Source organism: Elgaria multicarinata, chromosome 5 (assembly GCF_023053635.1).
Source record: "Elgaria multicarinata webbii isolate HBS135686 ecotype San Diego chromosome 5, rElgMul1.1.pri, whole genome shotgun sequence".
In the NCBI taxonomy this organism is placed as follows: domain Eukaryota; kingdom Metazoa; phylum Chordata; class Lepidosauria; order Squamata; family Anguidae; genus Elgaria; species Elgaria multicarinata.
In genome coordinates this window covers 4,064,334-4,088,816 of record NC_086175.1, presented here as the reverse complement: position 1 = coordinate 4,088,816, position 24,483 = coordinate 4,064,334, and the positions used below count along the sequence as shown (strand labels likewise).

The 24,483-nt window shown below is 41.8% G+C and overlaps 1 protein-coding gene across 2 annotated transcripts; it reads left to right on the top strand.

The window, feature by feature from the left end:
• Positions 1-1,796: 1,796 nt before the first annotated feature.
• TACC3 (transforming acidic coiled-coil containing protein 3) lies at positions 1,797-23,048 on the top strand. Of its 2 annotated transcripts, none has more exons than XM_063127415.1 (16): positions 1,797-1,851; positions 4,167-4,329; positions 5,065-5,207; positions 6,333-7,070; positions 8,066-8,147; positions 8,856-8,967; positions 9,943-9,995; positions 11,339-11,463; positions 11,545-11,638; positions 12,032-12,202; positions 14,909-14,985; positions 18,587-18,630; positions 20,443-20,603; positions 21,830-21,936; positions 22,046-22,166; positions 22,776-23,048. In XM_063127415.1, the coding sequence occupies exons 2-16, from the start codon at positions 4,168-4,170 to the stop codon at positions 22,842-22,844; spliced, it is 2,259 nt and encodes a 752-aa protein (XP_062983485.1). In that variant the 5' UTR covers positions 1,797-1,851; position 4,167; the 3' UTR covers positions 22,845-23,048. The 2 variants fall into 2 exon arrangements, with proteins under 2 accessions (XP_062983485.1, XP_062983484.1); XM_063127414.1 differs by having other exon boundaries at positions 11,542-11,638.
• Positions 23,049-24,483: the final 1,435 nt, after the last annotated feature.

Genomic DNA, 24,483 nt, shown 5'->3' with positions numbered 1-24,483 from the left:
TTTTACATTAATCTGGGTAGGCCTGCCGGAAAAGGCTAGTCTTCAAAGCTGCCTTAAAATCACAGAGGGAGTTAATATTACAAATCTCCTCCGGCAGGCCGTTCATAATCCAGGGGTGACAGAAGAAAAGGTCCTCTGGGAAACTGATGTCAGCCTAGTCTTGGCTGACTGAAATAAGCTCTCCCCAGAGGACCTGAGTGTGCGGGGCGGACTGTATGGGAGAAGGCGATCCCGCAGGTAACCTGGACCCAAACTATTTAGGGCTTTAAAGGTAATGACCAACACTTTGTACTTCGCCCGGAAACTAATTGGGAGCCAGTGGAGTGATTTTAATGTTGGGGTAATATGCTCACTCCTAGATGTACCGGTGACCAACCTGGCTGCCATATTTTGAACTAGTTGACGTTTCCAAACTAGATACAATGGTAGCCCTGTGTAGAGCGCATTGCAGAAGTCGAGCCTTCTTTGATTCTAGGACGCACCTTTTTTTCCCATATAAACTTCTCTAAAAATGGGGTGCATCTTAGAATCGCGGGTGTGTCTTAGGGTTTTTTTTTCTCCTGTTGGTGGTACTGAAATTAGTGTGCGTCTTACAATCGAAGAAATGCGGTACTTTGCAGAGGCACTCAGGAGCATTCTCTTCATCCGTTTCCCTCATTAATCTGTTGTAGTGCTGCCTTCTCTGGTTGGGTGCTCTCAAATGTTTTGGATAATGACCACGAGCATTCCTGACTGTCAGCCATGCTGGCTGGGGTTGATAGGCATTGGAGTAGACATCATTGGGGGGGAGCAAGACTGGCCTAGGGTGTCAAAGGTGGTAAGGGCTTACTTAACTAACTGGAATAGATTCTTGAGTTTATTCATTTTTAATACATATTTAATGGGTTTACGCACCGCTGTCCGTATTTTAAAATATCTGTAAGCAGGTATATCAGTAAAGTGCGCTGAGGATGCAGCCTTGTGCATGTTTGGACAGAGGGGGGGCCTACAACTCCCAGCGTTCTGGCTGGGGAATGCCGGGAGTTGGGGAACTTTTCTTCTGCCTGAACATGCCTAGGATTGTGTCCTTAGCGTTTAGTTTAAATGTTTTCTAGTCGAAACAGATTCAATACTGTACTTGGAATTGATCTTTACTGGGACTCCGCTTTAACGTTAGCAGGGCCACTAACTTTTGTATATCTCTATTTATAGGTGTTTAATGTATATGTTTTAAATTTTGTGATGCCGCCTTGAGGCCCAGCATTGGGCAAAAGGCGGGATATAAATAATAATAATAATAATAATAATAATGATAAAGTAACTGAATTGAGGGTTGCTATCTAGCCCCCAGGGGTGGGAGGACCTGGCATAGCCTGGGGGCTTCAGTACTTTCAGCAAAAGTTTGATGCAGGAAATCAGCAGGTGAAGCTGTTCACATATGGAGCTAACCATTATTTATTTAATTTATTATTGCATTTATATCCCGCCTTTTTTCCCTCCAATGAACGTGCGCGGGAAATACACAAAAAAGGGGCCACACTCACGCCCTCCGCGCATAATCCGGCTACTCTTCTGAATCAACACGTGGTCTATGGGCCAATAGGAAGTTTGAGATCCAAGATCAGCTGCCTTCACACGGCCAGGAAGAGCTCATCCACCGGCCGGATGAGAGAACTACATCTCCCAGGGACGCCCTCGCGTCACGCGCGCGTACTAAGCTGCCCTGCTATTGGGCCGTGTGATCTGTGATACAATTCCGAACGTGGCTCGTTGAAATTTAAAAGCGGGAACAGGCGTTGAGTCTGAGGGGGCTGCGGAGGAGGTTTTGCCGAAATACCGGAGACGGCTGGAATTCCGTTGGCGCGAAAGCAGGTAAGAACAGTCAGGAAGCCCTCAGGAAACCCAACGGAGGGTGGGTAGGTGGGTGAGGGAAGCAAGCGCGCAGAGCGGCAGTTTTTGTTCTGAGGGGCCCGGGAGCGGGTGGGTAGGAATCGCCTCACCACCCACCTCGGCCCAGCAGCCGACGCGAAGGAAGAAGAAGCTCGGCGGCGTCGCCCTCCTCCTCCCCCTCCCGTCTCCGCGGTGGGGCCGTTTCCCTCCGCGGCCCCTTGGCTTCGTCTCGCCTCGACCTACAGCTGGGTTTCGGGGTGTCTCCAGAGGCGGTGGCCCGATTCTCCCTGCGTTTGCGCTGTTTCCTTCGCGGTGGCTTCAGGGCCTGCTTCGGGCACGCAGAAAAAGGTGGTAGAATTCCTGGCGAGAAGTAGCGCATAATAACGTGAAGTCGCTTAGGGCGTCCTTCTGCTATATCAACCAAGGCCGCGTCGTGTGGGATGGAGAGGAGCGGCTCCTGCGCACCGCAGTAGGCGGAGGGGTGTGTGTGTCGTCCTTTGAACCGGCAAGAGGCCCGTGAGGGGAAGGAAGGGCAGCATCAGGGCCTAGCCTTGGGCTTCTCTTTGTGCTAAGTGTCTATGTGGTCATTCCTCCCGCCACGACCTATCAGTTTCTCCCTCTTCTATTAGTGTTTGGTCACCGGGCGGTGAAACCATCGCCTCTCTTGAAATCCGCTTACTGAAAGAGCTATATTTACTCTGCTGCTATTTATAAATGCAAAACTCTAAGCAGGGTGCAGTTCCTATAGTACTGGTTGCTCTCTATTCGGCCCTGGTTAGGCCTCATCTAGAGTATTACGTCCAGTTCTGGGCTCCACAATTCAAGAAGGACACAGACAAGCTGGAGCGTGTTCAGAGGAGGGCAACCAGGATGATCAGGGGTCTGGAAACAAAGCCCCATGAAGAGAGACTGAGAGAACTAGGCATATTTAGCCTGTAGAAGAGAAGATTGAGGGGAGACATGATAGCACTCTTCAAATACTTAAGAAGGGCCAGGATCTCTTCTTGATCATCCCAGAGTGCAGGACACGGAATAACAGGCTCAAGTTAAAGGAAGCCAGATTCCAGCTGGACATCAGGAAAAACTTCCTGACTGTTAGAGCAGTACGACAATGGAACCAGTTACCTAGGGAAGTTGTGGGCTCTCCCACACTAGAGGCCTTCAAAAGGCAGCTGGACAACCATCTGTCAGGGATGCTTTAGGGTGGATTCCTGCATTGAGCAGGGGGTAGGAATCGATGGCCTTGTAGGTCTCTTCCAACTTTTCTATTCTATGATTCTATGCTCTGAGCTGCCCATCCTGGGCTATGTGTAAAACTGTACCGGCCCCCCTGTGTTAGTCGATACCTTATTGTTGGAGGAGAGCATTAAACTGCATCTCAGTCCTGTGGTGGCAGAATCTACCCTCCCACCCTAGTCTGGTGCATGAGTGGTCCAAGCTTTCATTGTCCTTATCGCATTCTTGCGCCTTAATTATGTCATGCTCCCATCCCCAGCTAAAGAAGTTCTGAAAGGTGGTAACTTTCAGCTACTCCCTGATTAGTCTTGCTATTCTTGAGGCAGAGCTCTTTCAATTTGCAGAAGGAATAAAACCTCTTCTCCAAAACTCGATTAGCTTTCTGCTTAATCATAGATACATACAGGGCCTGCTCAGATATCTCTCTTAACTCACTGTGAATTGCTCAAAAACCGAGGTGGGTTAGCATGTCGGGGAGTTTCACTCACTCGCACACACAATAGTTCAAATAACCAGCCTGCTTCTTCTGCAGTGGAGGTAACGGGCGATGGGAATTGTTCTTGTGTCGTGTAATGGGAACTTTATAGTTGGCAGCAGCTGTGCGGATAAAAAAAACGGGGGCGGCTCACTTCTGACGATGCTGTAGCCTGCACGGGCTTTGTCAGTGGTAGCTGCTGCATAGCAATGGTTAGAGTGGCTGGTGTGCACCTTTCCCCAGCACAGTTGCCACTGGGATACATGGCTGCAGCAGGAGTACATTGATTTATCCCAGACCGGGGAGAGGTAAGTGAACCATGGAGCACTGGTCATGTAACGGGCCCCCTTGTAGTGGTTTTCCGACCCCTATCTGCTCCATAGTTCCCCATCCACCCTCCCCTGTATGTATGTGAATGGGGCCACAGTGTCAGGAATGGTGATGTTGGGTTGTAGTTCTCATAATCTCTGACCATTGGCCATGCTGAATGGGAGCAGGAGTCCAGCAACAGGATCCCCACCCCTGCTGTAAAGCAAAATTGTCTGTTAGATAAGTTTGTTTATCTAACCTTTGTTTTCATTTCTAGAATGAGTCTGCAGGCTTTAAATGGAGAAAATTTTAGTGATGACATAACAGCAGAAAGCTGTGCAATACTTTTCACATCTCCGGAGGTCACAGGCAGGCCATCTATTCTTCGTCCATCACAGAAAGAAAATGTGCCACCAAAGGGGATAGTGAAGCCTATGAAGGTATGTTAATGTCTAGCATAGCTCTTTTCTGACACAAAGGCTTCTTACATGAATCTGCTGGTCCAGTAGGTTTCTGTCCTGGCAAATAACAGTACCTCAGCAGCTGCACTAATGCTGTGAATTGTAATGGTAGAGTGTGTCTGTACACTGGCAGTGGTCACTACTGTAGGCGTGGGATTTCACAAACCACAGAAATGGCAAGAAGATCACATAGCCCAAGTATGAGATATTTATGTCTGGCTAAATGTACTTGTCCTGTCATGCAACTTGCCACTCACTGTCCTCATCTCTCAGGTTTTTCCCTACTTTTACTACTGAGCCCATTTGACAGTGATGTTCCTTTGCAGTGGCAGGGACATGAGAGGAAGCCTCTTCTGTTGTGGCAGCCGAATAATAGAATTCCCTTCCCTAGGAGGTTCAGCTAAATTCCAGTTCTGCCAAAGTCTTAATATGTTTCTTTTCTATTTATTTGCTGCTTAGTACTTTTTTCTTTGAGTTCTGCCTCTTTTCACTTTTGTGTTTTTGTTGCTTGTTTTGTATCTTTAAAGGATGTGGTTTTTTAATTAACAGTATTTGTTGATTTTTTTTTAATTTTCTGTAAGCTGCCTTGAGTGCTTCCCTTGTCAGCAGTGGAGAGGCAGGGCAAAAATGTCAAAATGAATGTTTAGGTGTGTAAATGAGTGTGCATGCATTTGTTTTGGCTCTGCTGATCTATAAAGAACTTCCTTTCCTAAGGTAACTTTTCAAACTCCTATGCGGGACCCTCAGACCCGCAGAATCTTGAGTCCAGATGTAAGGAAGAAATCTGAAACTTCTCTTATACTAGATGACTGTATCGAGGTTCCAGAGGATTTTGTCTTCCCTACATCTAATCCTGTGTGAGTAAACATATCCGCTGTAGTCTGATCTGGTATTAATTGCGTAAAAACACAAGAGATTGTAATGCTACCATATGTTTCCCTGAAATCATTAGGCATCTGAAAGCATCAGTGTTTCTAGCTTTATAAACATACACCTTGCCCTGGCCTGTGACATGAAGGGAGGCTCACCTGGTGCCTAGGTTACTAGCATTTCAGCGCTAGATAAAAACCTTATTTTTCCAGTTGTGTTGGGATAATTTTAAGATCTTCAGTGTATTTAGTTCCGCTGTCTTTAGCTCTGCTCTGAATATGTATTAAGGTTTTATTAAATATGTACTTCTATTAAAATGATGATTAGATAGAATTTTCCTCACTAGTGATTTAAACTGTGATTTAAATAATTAAAATTGAGTTCTTTGAAGAAATGATCTAAATCAATTTGAATCAACCCTTGCATATGAATAGAGTCACCATTGTGCATTCTTGACAGTTTGAGTTTTGTCCTGTATTTCTGATGCTATAGCAGTTATTTAATGCAGTTTTAATCTTTTCAGACAATAATTACAAATTTACTAACTGTGTTTACTTTTAAAAGTTTTAAAACCTAATTATAATTTTATGGCAAACTAAATTATACATAAAATCACTTTAGGAACAGGAAGGCTGCTTTAGCCATCCCCAACCTTGTGCCCTCCAAATGTTTTGGGCTGAAAAGTCCAGCATTCCTGACTATTGGCCATGCTGCCTGAGGCTGATGGGATCTGAATAACAAAATATCTATTGGGTGCCAGGCTGGGATGGCTGTTTTAAAGCAACAAAGTGTCTTTAGAGCTGTAAAGAGCACTGAAAAAATAACACTTGCTTATCTGAAAATTTTATATCTCTAGTGCAGCCTGGGCTTTTCTGTATTTAATTGAAAGTAAGTCCCACTGAGTTCAACATAGCTTACTTACTGACCCTGATAACAAAGCGTCTGAAATGGGCAGTGAATGTCTGGTCAATAAACAGTGACTCTGTTGAGTAAAAGTCTCTTCTTCTTGGCCCTTGCTCAGTAGTTTGTCTGAGTACTGCAAGTGGCCCTCATTTTAATTATCCTTCAGAAAACTGAGTTAATTAATTAATGATCGGTCTGCCTTTTAACAGGAGTCAAGAAACAATTACAGCAAGTACAGATAAAGCAAAAGAAGGGATAGAGACAGAAGGAAAAGTTAGTCCTGATCCTCCAGATGGTGTCATTCCAGCAAAAAGCAAAGAAGTCCATGCTTCTGATACTGATTTATTCAAGAGTTCTGATAGCCTTCTTGATTCTCCTAAAAGTCAGAAAATGTCTCCTTCTGAAGTTTTCATTGGAGCTGAAAAATGGGATAGAGATTCTCTGCCATTTGATGCAATTTGCCTGACTCAAACTGCTGCTGAAAGCAATCCATCTGAAGAAACCAGCTGCAAAACATGTTCTTTCTCCTTAGTCTCATTGCTTGATGGTGATTCCCCCAAACAACTTCTAGGCTCTAATGAGGCTACAAAATTGGCTCCTAACCAAGTTGACAAAGTTGAGCCTTTGTCAATCTCAAGTATGCAGAGTTCTTCCTTGCAGCATGTGCAAGAGTCCTATAGCTTTGAGAATCTCAACTGTGGTGAGGTAAAAGAGAAGATGGAAGGGAAAATCAACACTAGGACTGAAGAAAGTTCTGTCCCCAAAACATCTTATAACTTTGATTGCAACGATCCTAACTTCAACCCATTTCAAGGTGGCACCAAAATGCAGAATTCCCCTAAACGACATGTGCCCAGCATTGAGCAAGATAATAGCCAAGCAGATCCTCTTCAAATGCAGCAGCATAATCCAGATGAATCTGAGGATATAGAAATACCCGAAAATCTGTAAGTGTTTGATAACTAGATCTTGAGCAGTCTTGGGCATGAGAAATGAAGTAGTACCAATTCATGAAAAATATCCTGTTAAGTTTGTGGGCTTAGTCAAAAGTTGTGGGATGGAGAACAGGATATTGGTTAGGTGAAGAAAACAGCATCTTATATAAGAATAAGGTAATGTAAAGCTTATTGCTAGAAATTTACTGGAGTGATTTTGCTCATTTTTGTTCTAAACTGAAGCTTGAGCAGTGTAGATGAGAAGAAAATTTTGAAAAAGGTCAGAGCTCAAGCTTTAATAGCAATTACATTCCTCCCAGCCAAACAGCCAGGGCAGCCCGTCCACCAGCGGAATGATGGATAGCCCTCCATGACCAATCAGTGTGGCTCATGGCACGCCCTCACCCAGCTGTGTTGAGTAGGCTGTCACTGCCAGTGGGCACGTGGAGGGGGACTGAGGTGGGCAGTTGGGGCACACGAGAGAGGGGGTGGCACTCTGCACCATATGCAAATTTCAGAGCATGATTCACTGTGCATAAACTGCATTTGCATTATTTATGAGCCCCTCTGTGGTGAGGAAATTTGAGGGGCAAAAAAGCAGGAAAGGAGCAGGACTACTATTGCCCATGGTGACATGGACTTTATGCTGGTATGTTGGACTTCTCAAAAACATGAAGAATTCTATTTAAAGCTCAGTGCTCAGTTCTCATATATAATGTAACTGTTTATAAGTTATTCATTAAACAATACATGATTTTTACATAGTCCTTTAAGGAAAGGGAACATTAACTAATGTCTTGGCTAACATTTCCATAGTGGTTAAATTAAATTGAGAATTGAAAAAGACAAGGTTTATTGTCTAAATACCTGTACAAGTAGGAGGGAAATACCTGTACAAGTAGGAGGGAAATAGAGGGCTGAGGCAATTATGAATGCGCAAAGATAACTTATAAGCCAAACTTGATTAGCTGTCAAGTGCTATAACATCAGCCTTCTAATTCTTCTAGGAAGGAGATTGAGGAGCAGAATGTAACTGAAGATCACGCAGCTAAAGCAGAAACTCAAGCTGAACCTTCAAGTGAATTGATGGTATTGTGCAGTCCCTATGTACATTGTTTCCCCTATATTCACGGTTATGTGTGCTCTGTCAAACAAATGTGCACCAGTATAATTTCCATTTGGTGTCAGAGTTGAATTCTCCAGTCCGCATGAATGATGCAAGCCTTGCATATACTTGTAGTTGGCTTCATTTGCATTGTTGGGTGCTGGAAGTTCAACTCAGACCTGCTTCTGAGATGTCAACAGGTGTTATTGCTCAGGTACATCCAAGTCTTTATAAGGGCTGGACCTACTTTTTCTTGATGGAAAGCTGAGATTCTAAGGATTCTCCACAGAATACAACATTTATTTCTGGAACAAGCATTTCCTCTATTCTTAACATCACATTTCCAAGAAACCTCATTCAGATGCCATAAGCAAGGTTACTTGCCACATCCCCATTGCCAGCATTAAAATGAGAAACTGAGCTTTGGCCTTAATGTACAAGTAAGGCTCTTCTAGGCAAATCTTTTTCTTGAAGAACAAGATTAATAGGATGATACTGCTGCCACTGAAGTCTACAAGTTGTCTACAAAACAGCTCAGTAAGGTGAAGTAGAGCAAGTAAAGCCACAAGTGCAATTGGCACTTACATCACTGCCTTATAAAACACTTTCACAAAAGGATTGTTTGCCCCTTTGGTGAGCTAAAGTACCTTACCTTGGCCTGAGGCCTCTTGTGATGGTCTTTAAATTTGCAGTTGCTTGGAGATGGCCTACCACTTGCCCCCCCTTGTGGAAGAACTGAAATAGCAGTGAATGAAAGCAGCCAGATAGATACAGAAAAGGAAGAGTTCAGATCACCTATGGAAGGTAAGAGTACTTGGATGTAAGCACCTGTTAAGCCTTTCCAAGCCATACTTGTACTTCAAATGCGGAACATGGGGCAGTGATACAGGTACAGGTCAGTCACTAAGAGTGATATACTAAAATCATCTTTACAGTGCTTCACTGTAAAGATGAAAGCTGCAAGTATTCTTTTTTCTATTCAGGTGAAAATACTTGAAGGTAAACCCTGTTGTGACCAGGGCCTGGTATCCTATCATGATTGAGACTGATGTCATCCTCAAAGGCAACTCTTTGCAGGACAAATAGTCTGTCTTATGAATCTAGTTCAAGGGAGGGGAACCTCTAGCATGGTGGGCCAAATATGGACTTCCAAGCCTCTCAGTCACTTCCCAGGCCACATCCCCTCACATCACTCAGGGTTATTGATATTGCTTACTCCATCCTGCTTTGATTCACAACTGCAAAGCTGTTGGAGGGAACCCTGCCCAACTTGAGGAAAGGTAGAGCCTGGATGCAAGTGTCTTCCCCCTCATCCCCCATTGCTTACTGAACAAAGATAAAAAATCTCATCCATAACTGCCCACCTTTGGATCTGGCCACATCAAGTGCTGGAACACAATCGATGGCAGGTTTTGAGCAAGGTAATGTGGACCTCACTTGGGAAATGCTTCCCCACTCCTAATCTAGATGTTGCCTAGAACTGCTTCTAGCTTTCACTGGGCCCAGGCACCCCAGCTGATTGAATAAATGTACACAAATAACTTCATATAAGAAGGTTTGGGTAAGTATCTTTCCTTGTGGTAACAAGCCTGCCAATTGAGATGATTTAAACAAAAGATGGGAGGAAATGAAGGGTGCCCATTAGCTCTCCCAAGGCAACGGAAATTGCAGAAAGGTGTTGTTGTACCTTCTCATCTTAAGAAAGGACAGTATCTTGTTCCTTTCGGTGAGTAGTTTACTACAGGAAACATTAGTTTTGATATTCATTTCTCTTTCCAGTTCTAGGAATGGACATAGAAGTAGACTATCTGGAGCAATTTGGAATGGCCTCGGTAAGTAATCAATTTGTGAACCCAATGTAGGATTTTACAGCATTGGGCTACTAGCCAAGGGCAAAGAGTAAAATAATTTCCTCGGTTACAAGAAATTGCCCTAATCACCTGTCTTTCCAGTTACTTCATAGTACACTGTATGCTGCCAAAAGCAGCAATCTTGTATGTATAAACAACTTAAGATGATTTAATTGAGTTATACATGTATGATGAACATGTTATTATTATTTTTTGGCTTTTGGGATGATCAGTAACAAAACCTAAAGATCTGTACCCAAGTATCTGATCTTCATGTAATCCCACCTTTTGGCTGACTTTCTTTGCTTGTGCATGTCCTGGGTTTTCTATTGATTTCATAGCTACCCAATTTGACCAGCCTTTAGAGCTAGTGCTTCCCCAATACAATTGTAAGGTGGTCTGCATAAATGATGAATGAATAAAAGCGATGTGGGTTTTCTGGAAAACGTTTGAATCACAAAGCATTCTATGCCCTAAATAGAAACACTGTCATATCTACAAACTCTGTTGGCGTTGCACTAGAGGTCACTTATGCTACTGCAATGTAATTATCGTTAGTGATCGTGTCAGAACGGATGTTTCTTGTTTTAACATTTTTTAAATTTTGTGTCGTGTCAATTTTACATGCTGCATAATCATCTGAAAAGTTTTTCCAATAGACAAAAATAGTTAAACTGAAACATTTTGATTGGGGGGAAAATCAGAGTGCACTTGGTATACTTTAATGTGATGAAATAAATTCAAAACTTTACTTGGAAACTTTTAAAGAAAAAAGTGAAGTTGGTAGAATATGTCTACATGGTATGTCTGAAATATGTGCTTCCTAGGGATAGTCGTCCAAAACATTAATTACAGCATTGGTTTTAGATTTAACTAGTATTCATTCCAATTGCCAAATTTTATGGAACAATACATTTCTAAAAATGTAATGTTTTTTGCAGAAAATAAGATTAGAAGATTTTCCAGCCAATATTACAACACTTTTAGTCATGTCTTCTTCCACTCTGTAGAAAATATTTCCAGCTGTGTGTAGTATGGCATCTTCAGATCCTTCTGCAGCCACAAGTTAAACTCTCATTGAGTTAAAAGGCCACTGTTCAGCCCCAGCTCCATTATACTTTCATTACGGCACATCACTCCACTTCTTCCACCTAATCAGCTCACTCTCCTTACAAGAGTGCCTAATGAGACCATGTGTGCTTTGTAAAAGTGGTTCTAGGTCTTATAGCTCCAGTTGAGGCCAGCAAGTGAACAGAGCCACTCTGTTAGGCGGAGGCAGTATGAGTTGTTTGTTTGTAAACATACATAAAATTCCTTTTCCATAGTTTAAGGAGTCTGTTCTAAGAAAGCAATCTCTGTACTTGAAGTTCGACCCTTTGCTAAGTGAAAGCCCTAAGAAAAGTGGTGCTAACAACGCAATGCCTGTTATTCCTTCACTACTTCAAAATGGGTATGTGTCAGAGATTTTAGTATTTTTCAGTTTCGGATCCTATATAGAATTACTTCAATATTGTTTCTTATTTTTAAGCAGACAATTTACAGAAATGGCATCCTATGATGCAAAAACAACTGAGCCTGAAGAAAAGCCATGGGGACTAGACCTTCTTGGAACTTTCACAGATCCGGTAAGGGCCATCTAATGGGTCTCCCGTAATCTCTTGTACATCTGAATTGTTTGTAGCTTTCTTTTTTTAAAAAAAAAAAGGAAAGGAAAATGGACACATTGGCCTGGTTTAGAAATCACACATCATGGTTTCTTGCTATGTGAATGAGCCATGGCGAGCTTTGGGTCATCGTCATCCCCCCACTTTCATGTACCAAGGCAATCAGAAGCATCTATTTCAGTTTTAAACTCAAATGTTCAAAACATTAGTTAAACCACTATTCCAAGCCAGTTTAGCCATCATAGGAACTTTGGTTAGTCCAAAACCACTGGTTAGATACATCTTAAGCACAGTTGTTAGCGCAAACAGACTATAAATATTGCATGTGAGTAAGTATTACATTTCTCACCACAGGCCGAAGCTTTTCTGGACATCCCAACCAGTAATGATACTTCATTGTTTCCTTGTGTTCTGTCTAATGAGGCTATCATAGAAGTATTGAAATACAGCCAGAAAGACATGGATGCAGCGGTAGAAAAGGTTAAACATGAGAACGATGTTGTTGTCAAAAAGCTTGCTTCTGAGGTAAGAACATGGGAAGAAATATTTGATTTGATATTGTCTTGAATTTCTTGTAACATCTCCAGGCTGTTCACCCAATTAGAAAGGGAAATCTGAATTAAATTTACTTATTAATAAACATTTATATTCAAGTGAGAGGTGGGGAAAATTACTGAAACTCAGCCTTTGGACTCCTTACCTTCTTCATTTCCTGGTTGGCCAAGTGGAGGGAGTTGGGAACTCGAATGGTCTTGCCATTGCCCAGAATTATTAGTGTTTTAAAATCTGCCCTTTAAGAAAAGTCCTTGTTAATGAGATACCTGGAAGGGACTTTTACACACTTCTGTGCCAAAATCAAGCCATTCTCCAGGTCGGTATGAAGAAGGCATCCAACAATGGATTAACTCCCTTATGCCAAGGAAAGCAGGGACCATGTGACAAATTTCTGATTGATATACCAGCCCCAGGCTCCTCCCTGACCCAGTTTGTCCCAGAATTTTGACCAGGGTAGATCTATCTCTCATCTCATCTATTCAAGATTCTACTTTTACTATTAAAATGCTTGAACTCAGTCCTCAAAGCCTTTTTTTCTTTTGAATCAAAACAAATCTTCCTCAGTATTTCACTTTTGTTTCCTCATCATGGCTCCTCCGGCAAAATAAAGATAAAGCAGACAACAAGCCTGCAAAACAGGCACATTAGGTTTGTCAGGAATCCTACCAAAGCCAAGCAGCTTGATTCCCCTCCCTCTTGAAGGGCGATTTTGTAGACCGCAATCGCAAGGAGCAACCCAGTGAGCAAGAGTTTGTAGGCCTCCACCACCCAATCAAGCTCGCTCATAAAGAAAGGAGCAGTTATTCCGACTATGTGGGATCTGCTTGAGGCTGAGCGAGCCAGGCCATTTTCCTCTTCTGGGAAAAAATCATGGACTGACCATATGAGATCCAGTGGAGGCTCAGGGACTTGAGGCGTTGTGTCTGTGGACCATGCTACCCTCTCCTGAGACAATATGGAGCCCACCTTCTGGCTGGATTCCAGCCCAAAGGAGGAGAAAATGGAGCAACCTGAGCAGATGCAATAGCACCAGCAGGGTGAGAACTTCTAGATGCAAGCTAACCATGATACTCCTTATAGAAACATGTCTTTTTCTTTTTTGGGAGGAAAAAAGGCTGTCAAATATGGTGACTATATGAAAAGGAGGACAGGGCTTCTGCAGCTTTAATTGTTGTGATGAAGAGGGAATTTCATCAGGTGCTACATTCATAGAAAGGACATGCAGAGAACTGAAAACCTATATCAACGCACAAAGTCATTCAGATTGTTAGGATCACTATTATTTTCTTCCCATCCCACCTCCACAGGGAAGAACATACCTAGACCCACCATAGAGGTGGTTAAAAGCATGTATATTTTCAGCTTCATGCCTTCCTAAACTCTTAACTGAAACAGGTCAGCAGCCCTAGGCACCAATGCATCCTTAGGTGAGAAGTTAAAATTAATTTTAACTTGGTGTTTTAAATTTGTAATTTTGCATTGCTGCTGTTTTTATCTGGTTGAGCTTTTAAATTGTATTTTATATTATGGTTTTATACTGTTTTATACTTTGAATGTTTTTAATTTTTGTGAACCGCCCAGAGAGCTCCGGCTATTGGGCGGTATAGAAATGTAGTTAATAAATAAATAATAAATAATGTGCAAGGCAGAGATTTGGACAAACCCAAATTCTTTTACCAGACGCTATAAAATTGACACATATGCCTCAATGGACGTCTCCTTCTCTGAGAGTCTTTCAGAAGGTAGTTGCATCACAATAGACTCTGCATTTTCCCCTCCCTAATTGGACAATTGCTCGATGCCTTCGTCACATCAGCTTGGAGAATGGAACATTAGTACTTACCAAGAAGATTCCTTCTGCGTTGGTGTGCTGAAGGCAATCAGACCACACCCTATTTCGCTACTGAGTCTGTACATATCTATATTGACTGCCTGCCTCTGCCCACAAGGCCAGGACTTCCGCAGAGGGTACTAGCACTTCTGCTCCTATGCTTTTCCCATCTCTATCCAACCATTTACTCACCTATGATTTTCTATGACTTGAGAAAGTGACTTCTTTTCCATCTCTGAGCTGTAGCCACGAACAAAACTAGGGCAAGGAGAAGCCTGGGACTGGTATAGCATTCAGACATTTGTCACATAGTCCCTACTTTTCCTGGGCAATAGGGAGGTAACCCATTTTGGATGCCTTCTGCACAGCAACCCAGAAGAAACCTTGGTAAATACCAATGTTTCATTTGTTCATTATTCTGGAGCTTCAAAATCTTTCCTCCTTGGTGCCTCCAAGGATCCTGTTCCAGTAGGATATTCGTTTTCTGTATGCTACTATTTCTGTTCTGTCACAAAGTCAGTTCTTCTCAAAACAAAGGCTGTATGGACTGAATGCTACTTGCAATATTCAGAATTATGCAAGAACCCCAGAAACAATTGGGATGATTTAGATATGTAGGATATGTGTCCAAAGAACAGTAATATCAGAACATTCAAAATCTGATTCTTAAAAAGAAGGCCAAATAAGAACAATTGTAGGAGGGCCACATGCAGGAAAGTAACATTGTTTGTCAAATGTAGTTGTCCTCAAGGCACATTGTGTTACCAGACTGTTTTTTTGGTTCTGCCTTGGGTCTGAAGAAATAACAATTATTGCTAAGCATTTTGGGAACCTTGTGATTTCAGGTACAAGAAAACCAAAGAGAAGCTTTGGAATGGAAAAAGGAACATGACAAAATTTGTATTGAAAATAAAGAAATGGGGTAGGTTCAACTTTGTAATACCAAACTTGTTCTGTCACTGCTTTCTCAAAGAGGTAAATACTACCAGTCATATAGATCTGTTTCATTTAGGCTTCTGACCTAATTTTGGAAGTAAACCTGTCTGTTCCACATTTGCAGGCAGCTTATACTGGAGGAGAGCTGTGGGGAGCATGACCTTGCTGATTCTCCTGCATCTCTTAGCAACTTTTGATATCGTTGGCAGTGCTGTCCTTCTAGACTAACTGGGCTAAGTGTTGAGGGCACTGTGTTCCAGTTTTATTCCTATTCTAATGGGAGATTGCTGTTCTTCTCCATGAAATGTGTGTTATGGGGTTCCACAAAGTGCTATCATATCTTCCCATGCTATTTAAAGTTTTTAATGTCTACTTGAAACTTCAGTGGCTAGTCCTTTGTTGATTCGGAGTATGATGTTTTTAGAATGCTGATGGCACCCAGCTGTTTTTTTCTTGTGTTCAGATGTGGTGGTTGACTCTCTGAACACATGTATGATGTGGGCTAGATATCAGTTAATATACTGAAGGTCAACCCAAATATGATGAAGGTGCTGTTGGTGGGAAATAGAGAGACTATGAGAAAAAGAGGCGATTAGCTCTGGTGCTATGAAATGTCAAAAGAGGTTTCTTTATTTTTCTTATCCGAAATGCAAAAAATGTTCAAAAAACTTTCAGCTAAACTTGTACAAACGCTCAACGTTTCGGATCTGGAGATCCTTCGTCAGGAGTGATAAGACATTCAAGTAAAATATTTTTTTTATTATTATTTTTATTACATTTTTATACTGCCCAATAGCTGAAGCTCTCTGGGCAGTTCACAAAAATTAAAACCATAATAAAACAACCAACAGGTTAAAAGCACAAATACAAAATACAGTATAAAAAGCACAACCAGGATAAAACCACGCAGCAAAATTGATATAAGATTAAAATACAGAGTTAGAACAGTAAAATTTAAATTTAAGTTAAAATTAAGTGTTAAAATACTGAGAGAATAAAAAGATCTTCAGCTGGCGACGAAAGGAGTACAGCGTAGGCGCCAGGTGGACCTTTCTGGGGAGCTCATTCCACAATCGGGGTGCCACAGCGGAGAAAGCCCTCCTCCTAGTAGCCACCTGCCTCACTTCCTTTGGCAGGGGCTCATGGAGAAGGGCCCTTGTAGATGATCTTAAGGTCCGGGCAGGTACATATGGGAGGAGGCGTTCCTTCAAATAACCTGGCCCCAAACTGTAATATAAAGTCATATTACATTGTAAACAAGTTCATCCAACTTAAAATTAAATAAAAGGAAACAATACTCATAGGCTAATACAATATATGGACCTTTACACTAAGTTTTCAGTGGACTAACCTACTCATGATATAATCAACTCAATCACTTGTATTAGAGGAAACGCTCATAGTTCACTGAGTTTGTAATTTTATTTTTATTTTTATGTTTTTATTATTATTACAGCAAGTGTAGTTATTTATATTAACTTGGCACTCTCCTCCACTCCCTAAATTAATTTTGTTGTACAGGTTAGTTCATTTTTAATGAGGGGGTAGAGACTAAAAAACAGTTTAGATAAGAAATGTTGTCCTAAAACATAACAGACTGTAATGAAGATGAGAAGTAGAGTGTTAAAAGACAAATAAAAATGTATATGACTATATAGCTGGGAACAGATTTAGGGAGTGGAGGAGAGTGCTGAGTTAACATAAATAACTACACTTGCTGTAATAATAAATTAAAAAAATTACAAACTCAGTAAACTATGAGCGTTTCATATATTATATTATATATATTATATTATATTATATATTCATATATTATATATGTAATATAAGCGATTGAGTTGATTATATCATGAGTGGGTGAAAACTTAGTGTAAAGGTCCATATATTGTATGAGTATTGTTTCCTTTTATTTAATTTTAAGTTGGATGAACTTGTTTACAATGTAATATGACTTTATATACATTTTACTTGAGTGTTGTCTTATAGCTCATGACGAAGGATCTCCAGATCTGAAACTTTGAGCATTTGTGAACTGCCCAGATAGCTTTGGCTATTGGGCAGTATAAAAATGTAATAAATAAATAAGTTTGGTTGAAAGTTTTTTGAACATTTTTTGCATTTCGGTTAAGAAAAATAAACCTCTTTTGACATTTCATAGCACCAGAGCTAGTCTCCTCTTTTTCTCATAGCCTTTTCGTGGTGCTTTTTATCTCTTTTTCCACAAAAGGGAAATAGAGAGCCAAGAAATGTGCCTGCTTTGGATGGGTTGCAGTCCCTGCAAAAGCACAACGTCTACATGATAAAGCATTGAAGATAAATATATATAACACATTTTTACTTCGCTCTTCAGCCAAGAGTGGCTTACAAAGATCAGAAATAGTACAGTTCCTGCCTAGGTGTTGCCTATAGCACAAAGCACCAGTCTATATAAATAGATATACTGATTTTCTTTTTTGGCCAAAAATACCCCAACCCTGTGATGACTACAGCTATCAAGGTTAGACTACTGTAATATGTTCCATTTGGAGTTGTCTGTGAAGATTTCCAGAAACTCCAGTTGATCTGGAATATAAACCTCAAGGTTGCTAATTGGGGTGTTGAGAAGAAAGCATACTGCTCAAGTGCTTAAAGAAATTGGTTACCATTCTGTTTCTAGGTAAAATTTGAAGCGCCTGGATCTTAAGATGGTTAAGTAGAGACTTGTCTTCTGAAGTGAGGCTTTCACTGTAATGGTGCTTCAGCTGTGGCACTTAAACCCTTATCAGCTCACTTGGTGCCACATCCATTTGCCCCTTGGTGGCAGATGTAAACAACTGTATTTTCTTGAGCTTTTAAGGGGTCCTTTGGTTTTGTTGCTGTTTTACTGTTCTATTCCGACTGTGTTGAGTGTTATTGAGACCACCCTGATTATTTTATATTGACAGGTAGCATAGATGGCAGCACATAGTTAAATTATGGAACTCATTACCACAGGATGTAGTGATGGCCACCAATTTGGATGGCTTTAAAAGAGGGTTGGATACATTCCTGGAGGCAAAGGCTATCAATGGCTACTAGCCCTGATGGTTGCGTGCTATCTCCAGTATTCAAGGCAGTAAGCCTGTGTGCACCAGTTGCTGGGGAACATGGGTGGGAGGGTGCTGTTGCACCATGTCCTGCTTGTTCATACCTGGCCGATGGCTGGTTGGCCACTGCGTGGACAGAGTGCTGGACTAGATGGACCCTTGGTCTGATCCAGCATGGTACTTATGTTCTTAAATAGTCTAATAAAACTTTTCATAATAGCTAATTGGGGTCATGTTACATTCATGATACTCTCTTTGTCCCAAGAGAGCATACCAAGGGAAAGGGAAGCCCTTTTCTCTTTGCTTTTGTGGGAAGGTGGGTTCTTGCAGGGCTTAATTTCCTATCTCCATCAGTGGGGAAGACTGACATTGTGCATGATAGTCTCCAAAGAACAGGAGCACGGGCAAGTCTAATGTCCCAGGGTCAGCAGTGGCAGGAACTGGAACCCTTTTATTATTATGAAATCTGATTAATATTTTGGCTGTGCATATGAAAATAAGAAACTTATATTTTTTCTTTAGAAAAATTGTTGCAGAGTTTGAAGGCACCATAACACAACTGATGGGTAAGTGTAGATTACAAATGTATAAAGCTGGTGTTCTGGGTTTCTGTTTTGTTTTTTGAGATCTGACTGTCTTAAGGAAGAGGAGGGGGTACTCCTAATATGTATGTTGGGCGCATTGGTCCACCTGGCTCAATATTATATATGTTAATTGACAACAGCTCTTCACAGTCCTGAGTAGACACCTCTCCCAGCTGTACTACTCGAGGCTCTTCAATTGGCATGTGCTCTGTCATAGCTACTTCTCAAGATTTGTGTCCCCATTCTTGCCAGATCTTTCAAAATACAAACAAAGTATAGGAAGTGAAGATAGTTGAAGTATGGGCCATCAGCAAGGAAGACAGAATTTGTCCAGATATTAGACTAATTAGCCTACTAAATCTCATCTGTAAAATTTTGATTTTAATTGACTACCAGCACTGTTTTTGCTAAACATTTTCTGTAGAACCAGCCACTGGAATTCAGGCATGTGGGTGTTTGTTGACTTTCTGGAAGAAGACTTTAAATTGTATGCTTCCTTCATGTTTTAAATACATGGGGTTGGTTGTCCTCTTAAGACAAGGGTGGGCCAGAGCCAATTTTTTCCCTAGGCCCCCTGGACTCCCCTACACCCAGCAGGATTTTCTGCCCAATAAATTTCAAAATACTCAAGAAAGTGATTGTGTTAGACAGGATTAGTTATTGCGTTACAAAAAACATGCTGGTTTGCCAAGTAAATTTGGCAGAAAACTGCTTCATAGCACTACAGAGTGCTACAAGTGTTTAATTTAGCTTGTGAGCTAACGTAATACTTTTAGTGCTCTATAACACCATTTTGTGTCATTTGTTTCATTTTAAAAATAATTTGGGGAACGGGGAGTGGTGTGGGGTGCACCAGAGGGGGATGGTGGGAACCATGTGTGGCCCACCCGTCTTAAAACTTTTATTTATTTATTTATTTATTTATTTATTTGTTGCATTTCTATAGCCGAAGCTCTCTGGGCGGTTTATACTTTGTAAACTAGTGTAGCTTGGCCACTGTCAGAACATTGGGGGAGACTGCTAGAGTGTTGCATAATATAGCTTAGACTACAGTGCATCATGAATGTCTACTCTGCATGACACTTGAAGAACCAGTTCATAGAATTGTAGAATCATAGAACAGTAGAGTTGGAAAGGGTCTACAAGATCATCGAGTCCAACCCCCTGCTCAATGCAGGAATCATTGTAAGGTATTCCTGACAGATGGCTGTCCAGCTGCTTCTTGAATGCTTCTAGTGTGGGAGAGCCCACAACCTCCCTAGGTAATTGGTTCTATTGTTATTTTTCCTGATGTCCAGCTGGAATCTGGCTTCCTGTAACTTGAGCCCGTTAGTCTGTGTCCACACACTCTGGCCCTCCTCTGTGTGACATTTCAAGTATTTGAAGGGTGCTATCATGTCTCCCCTCAGTCTTCTCTTCTCAGGGCTTTGTTTTCAGACCCCCCCTGATCATCGTCGTTGCCCTCCTCTGAACATGTTCCAGCTTGTCTGCATCCTTCTTGAAGTGTGGTGCCCAGAACTGGACACAATACTCAAGATGAGGCCTAACCTCTGCCAAATACAGGGGAACCAGTACTTCACACGATTTGGAAGCTATACTTCTATTAATGCATCCCAAAATAGCATTTGCACAATCTGCAAAATTATGGGTACAATCTTTCTTGACTTTGGTTGGAAACTGCCTCCTATGGGATTTGTGGGGGGATTAGAGGCTTCTGCATGTTTCTCCAGACTTCTGTCTTCCAGAAGCTAGAGAACACGCAGTGTGTCAATTTGCACCAATTTATTTCTGTAGAGGATTCCCAGAACCAAAAGAAGCTTGCAAAAAAAGAACTGCAGAAAGTATTGGAGGAAAAGCAACAAGCCATTTCTGATCTGAACTCCATGGAAAAATCTTTCTCTGAACTCTTCAAACGATTTGAAAAGCAGAAGGAGGCGATAGAAGGATTTCAAAGGGTATTTCCAACTTTACCATCCTCAGTTACCTGAAATTCCCTTACTCCCTCAAGCAATACTAACTGCCTTCCTTTTTAACATGGTGCTGTCTCATTTTTTCACAATCCATTAAACCCAGGGGTGGGTAACTTTTACAGCCCCATGGGCCACATTAGGTGTTCGGTGGGCAGCTCTGAGATGCACAGACACACAAATACCTATGATGATGGTGAGGTCAAAGAATATGTGAAACCAGAACAAAAGGGACCACAAAAAGTGGGTTACAGGGCTAATATAATATCACTTTGTAAAGCTACCTAATAATATTATTATCAATTAAAATATAATAACACAATTAGTACTGAAATATATACATACATACCACGCTGTGTGGATACAGTGAATGAGAAAACACAATTAGATTTACAGCTCAAATAGACATATAGAAATAGTCAAAACAATAATTTTACCTGTATAATACGCTTTACAACTCTAATGGTCACAACATAAGAGACAACCAAACAATGGTCAATACAATTATACAACTGCAACCAGAATGTGCTGTTGTTGTGTAAATCTTACTGTTTGATATCTGGCCACATAGTATCCTTCTCTTACTCCATGCTGAGAAATTGGGCTATTCACACAGCATAAGTATGTATATATTTCAGTACTAATTGTGCGATTATATTTTGATTTATAATAGCTTTATTAGCCTTACAAAGTAATTATATTAGCCCCGTAACCCACTTTTTGTGGTCCTTTTTGTTCTTGTTTCACATTTTTGTTCCCCTTTCATCTTCCGAGGTTAAATAGTATACATAGAAACACATAGCTTTTCCCCACTCACGGCCTCCATCACATAGATCTATATCCCACCCACCCCACCTCGCTCTTTCACTCACTCAAACATGGCTGTATAAACACCACTATTTTGCTTGTGCTGAATTAGATATTCTATGAATGGTCCACAAGGTCCATTTCCTTATCCACAGACGGATCTTGAAAAACTTTGTTGTAATTTTAAAATAGTTCACATTTGTTGGGGATATTGGTGAAGGACAAAGAACTATGAAGAAGTGTGTTAGAAGCCTGCTAGTTATCCAAGTGTTCTACCCCTCTTCTATTGTGGTGGTTTTCAGGAAAAATGCAGACCTTAAGATGACTTGTTCTAGCAACTTCTCATTTTAAAATATTTTTCTCCCTGCTCTGGAGTGAAAGATAGATGACCTGCTTTCATTTTCTAGAATGAAGAGGCTCTAAAGAAATGTGTTGAGGATTACCTTGTAAGAATTAAGAAGGAAGAGCAGAGATACCAAGCATTGAAGGCTCACGCAGAAGAAAAGCTACATCAGTGAGTAAAGTATTGTGGAGACCTGGCTGTCCTTAAAGTTACAGCTCTTTAAAGAAGAATATAATTGTTCTTTTAAAAATTAATACACCTAGATGTCTTTTTGATTTAGGGCAAATGAGGAGATTGCGCAAGTAAGAAGCAAAGCCAAAACAGAAGTGGTGGCACTCCAAGCCAATTTGCGCAAAGAACAAATGAGAATCCAATCACTAGAAAGAAGCATTGAGCAAAAGGTCAGTCTCCATCCTAATTGCTTCTTGGACCAGCTGTTCAAAGCCAAGGGTTCCAGTCCTCCAAGCAGGAGACAGGACAGTTACCCTCCAAAGGTTTTGTCATGTCAAAATTAAATCTAGAATTGCAAGGCACAGTTGACAGAAGATTGCTTTATAATCTTCTGGCCCCAGTTGCATGATCCATGAACTCAGTGGGAGCCAATCAATTGCACAGGGAGTAAGGTCCTGAATTTAAACCTTTATTTCCATACAAGTGAGTGTTTGATATTCACTCCTATGTAGAAAATCACTGGGCGTCATTGTGGCTGAAGCAAAACCACCTTTAAAACATGACATTTGGTGCCTAAGGCTGTACTAAAAGGGGTCCTACAAGAAGGTCTGTGAAGGGCAGATTCTTTCTACCCATGCATGTACACCTCTTTAGATACTTGAAATTCACAAGTTCTTTCATTCCCCCTTTGCATTTTGTGGCTTCAAAAATAGACCCATTGTGCATAGGCATGGGGAAAAACATTGATCTATAAACTAATGATCTAGAATATGGGTGTCCTAGTGTATTCATTTAACTTCTCAACCTGTGTGACATCTTCTCTCTTGTTTCCTCAACAGGCGAAGGAAAATGATGAACTCACAAAACTCTGTGATGACTTAATTTCTAAGATGGAAAAAATGGATTAAATCTCTGTGCCATTACATTTTCCTGTGCTAGTTCTCCCTTCAAATCTTGAGATGGATAATTATGAAAAGTAATGAGTAAAGTTAACTTGCACTAGCTTGACTAATGTTTTTATACAAAAACAGTCTATACTCACCTTCTGTTTCCAAAAAGCAATCGAAAACTGGCAAAGACATGTACATCATTATTTCTGTAAATAAAAACTTTGGTGCGCTTTTGTTCTAAAACTTAATTTTTGAACTGTTCTGTAAGTCTTCAAGCAATATGAGTGTTCTGCAGGCTGCTTTTTTCATTCTTAGGCTAACTGGTATTCTGCTGTAGGGGTGTGCACGGACCCCCCGCTCTGCTTCACTTCCAGATCCGCGATTTGCGGATCAGGCCGCTCCGCCCTGCCCCCGCTCCGCCTATGTCCACTCTGCTCCGCTCGGAGCTCCGGATCCGGATCGGAGCTCCGTTTTCCCCCCCCCCCCCCCATAGGCTTGCATTAAGCTAAAAAAGTATACAACTTTTTTTCTGTTAAAGTTAGAAACCTCAAGTTTGGCACCATGACGCCTCATGGAGGTATACACACGCACGCCAAGACTCAAGGCAATCCCATCATCCCCTGATTTTTGGGGAATTTATGAAAACCGGGCACCCCATTCACACCCCTTTCCATAGCTCCGTCAATTTGCACGTTAAAAATCTCAAACTCGCCACCATGATAGCTTGTCCAGGGATACATATGCACGCCAAGACTCAAGGCAGTCCCAGCGGCAGAGCCCGGTAAGGGACCAAGGGAGAGGGGGGCCTTACCTGCCTCCGTCCGCGGTCCGTCGCCGTCTTCAATTGAGCCTGCGGTTCCACCAGGAAGTCTGGGCCGCAAGCCCAGGACCGCGGACCGCGGACGGAGGCAGGTAAGGGAGAGGAGGGTGGGGAGAGGGGTTATCGGGCCCTGCCGCCGTCGCCGCATGGGCGACGGCGACAGCGGCAGGGCCCGGTAAACCCCACTTGCCTTTCCAGCGGAGCTCCGGATTGAGGCGAAGGATCCGCCTTCACCTCGATCCTCTTCACCACACTCCGCCGGCCCCCCAATCCTCTTCGCCTCCGCCTTAAGGGGAGGCGAAGCCCCCCGCTCCGCTCCTGCTTCTCCAGTCCGATTAGAAGCGGAGCACATCCCTATTCTGCTGCTACCTGATTGATGTAGACAGTTCAGGCTTTCGATAGATACTTCCTATTCTTTGTGGAGGGAATGGTGGGAGGTTTTTCCTTCGTAGAAAACAAAATAAAAACCACCACTAAGTGACCATAGTGACGATTATATAGACGTGACCTTGGGGTAGGGTGAAGGGTCAGGCAAATCTGCAATGTGTTCTACTAGGCACGAGAGCAGCCCCATGAAAGTCAACTGGTTTGAAACAGTTTTCAGAACTAATCATCTGATGCATACCCCTCCTAAACAAATGCTTGTGTTAATTGGCCAGTTCTTTTACTAAGTGCCACGGGGTATGTTCATATTACAAATTCCTATTGCATCTCTAGTTAAAGGCTTCACCTGGATAATTTTAAATATAATACCTGACCTGTGCGGTGTGTACCTACATCAGAAATGAATTAGAATCTGTGTAATGATCTACAATTCAGAAACCTATACTACCTTGA

What these genes read in the sequence shown, in the direction of transcription:
- TACC3 (XM_063127414.1), top strand. Translation starts at nt 4,168, where the DNA reads ATGAGTCTGCAGGCTTTAAATGGAGAAAATTTTAGTGATGACATAACA. An exon ending in TCAAAAAGCTTGCTTCTGAG is followed by an intron (nt 12,203 to 14,908) that starts GTAAGAACATGG and finishes TTGTGATTTCAG; the next exon opens with GTACAAGAAAACCAAAGAGA. An exon ending in ATTGAAAATAAAGAAATGGG is followed by an intron (nt 14,986 to 18,586) that starts GTAGGTTCAACT and finishes TTTTTTCTTTAG; the next exon opens with AAAAATTGTTGCAGAGTTTG.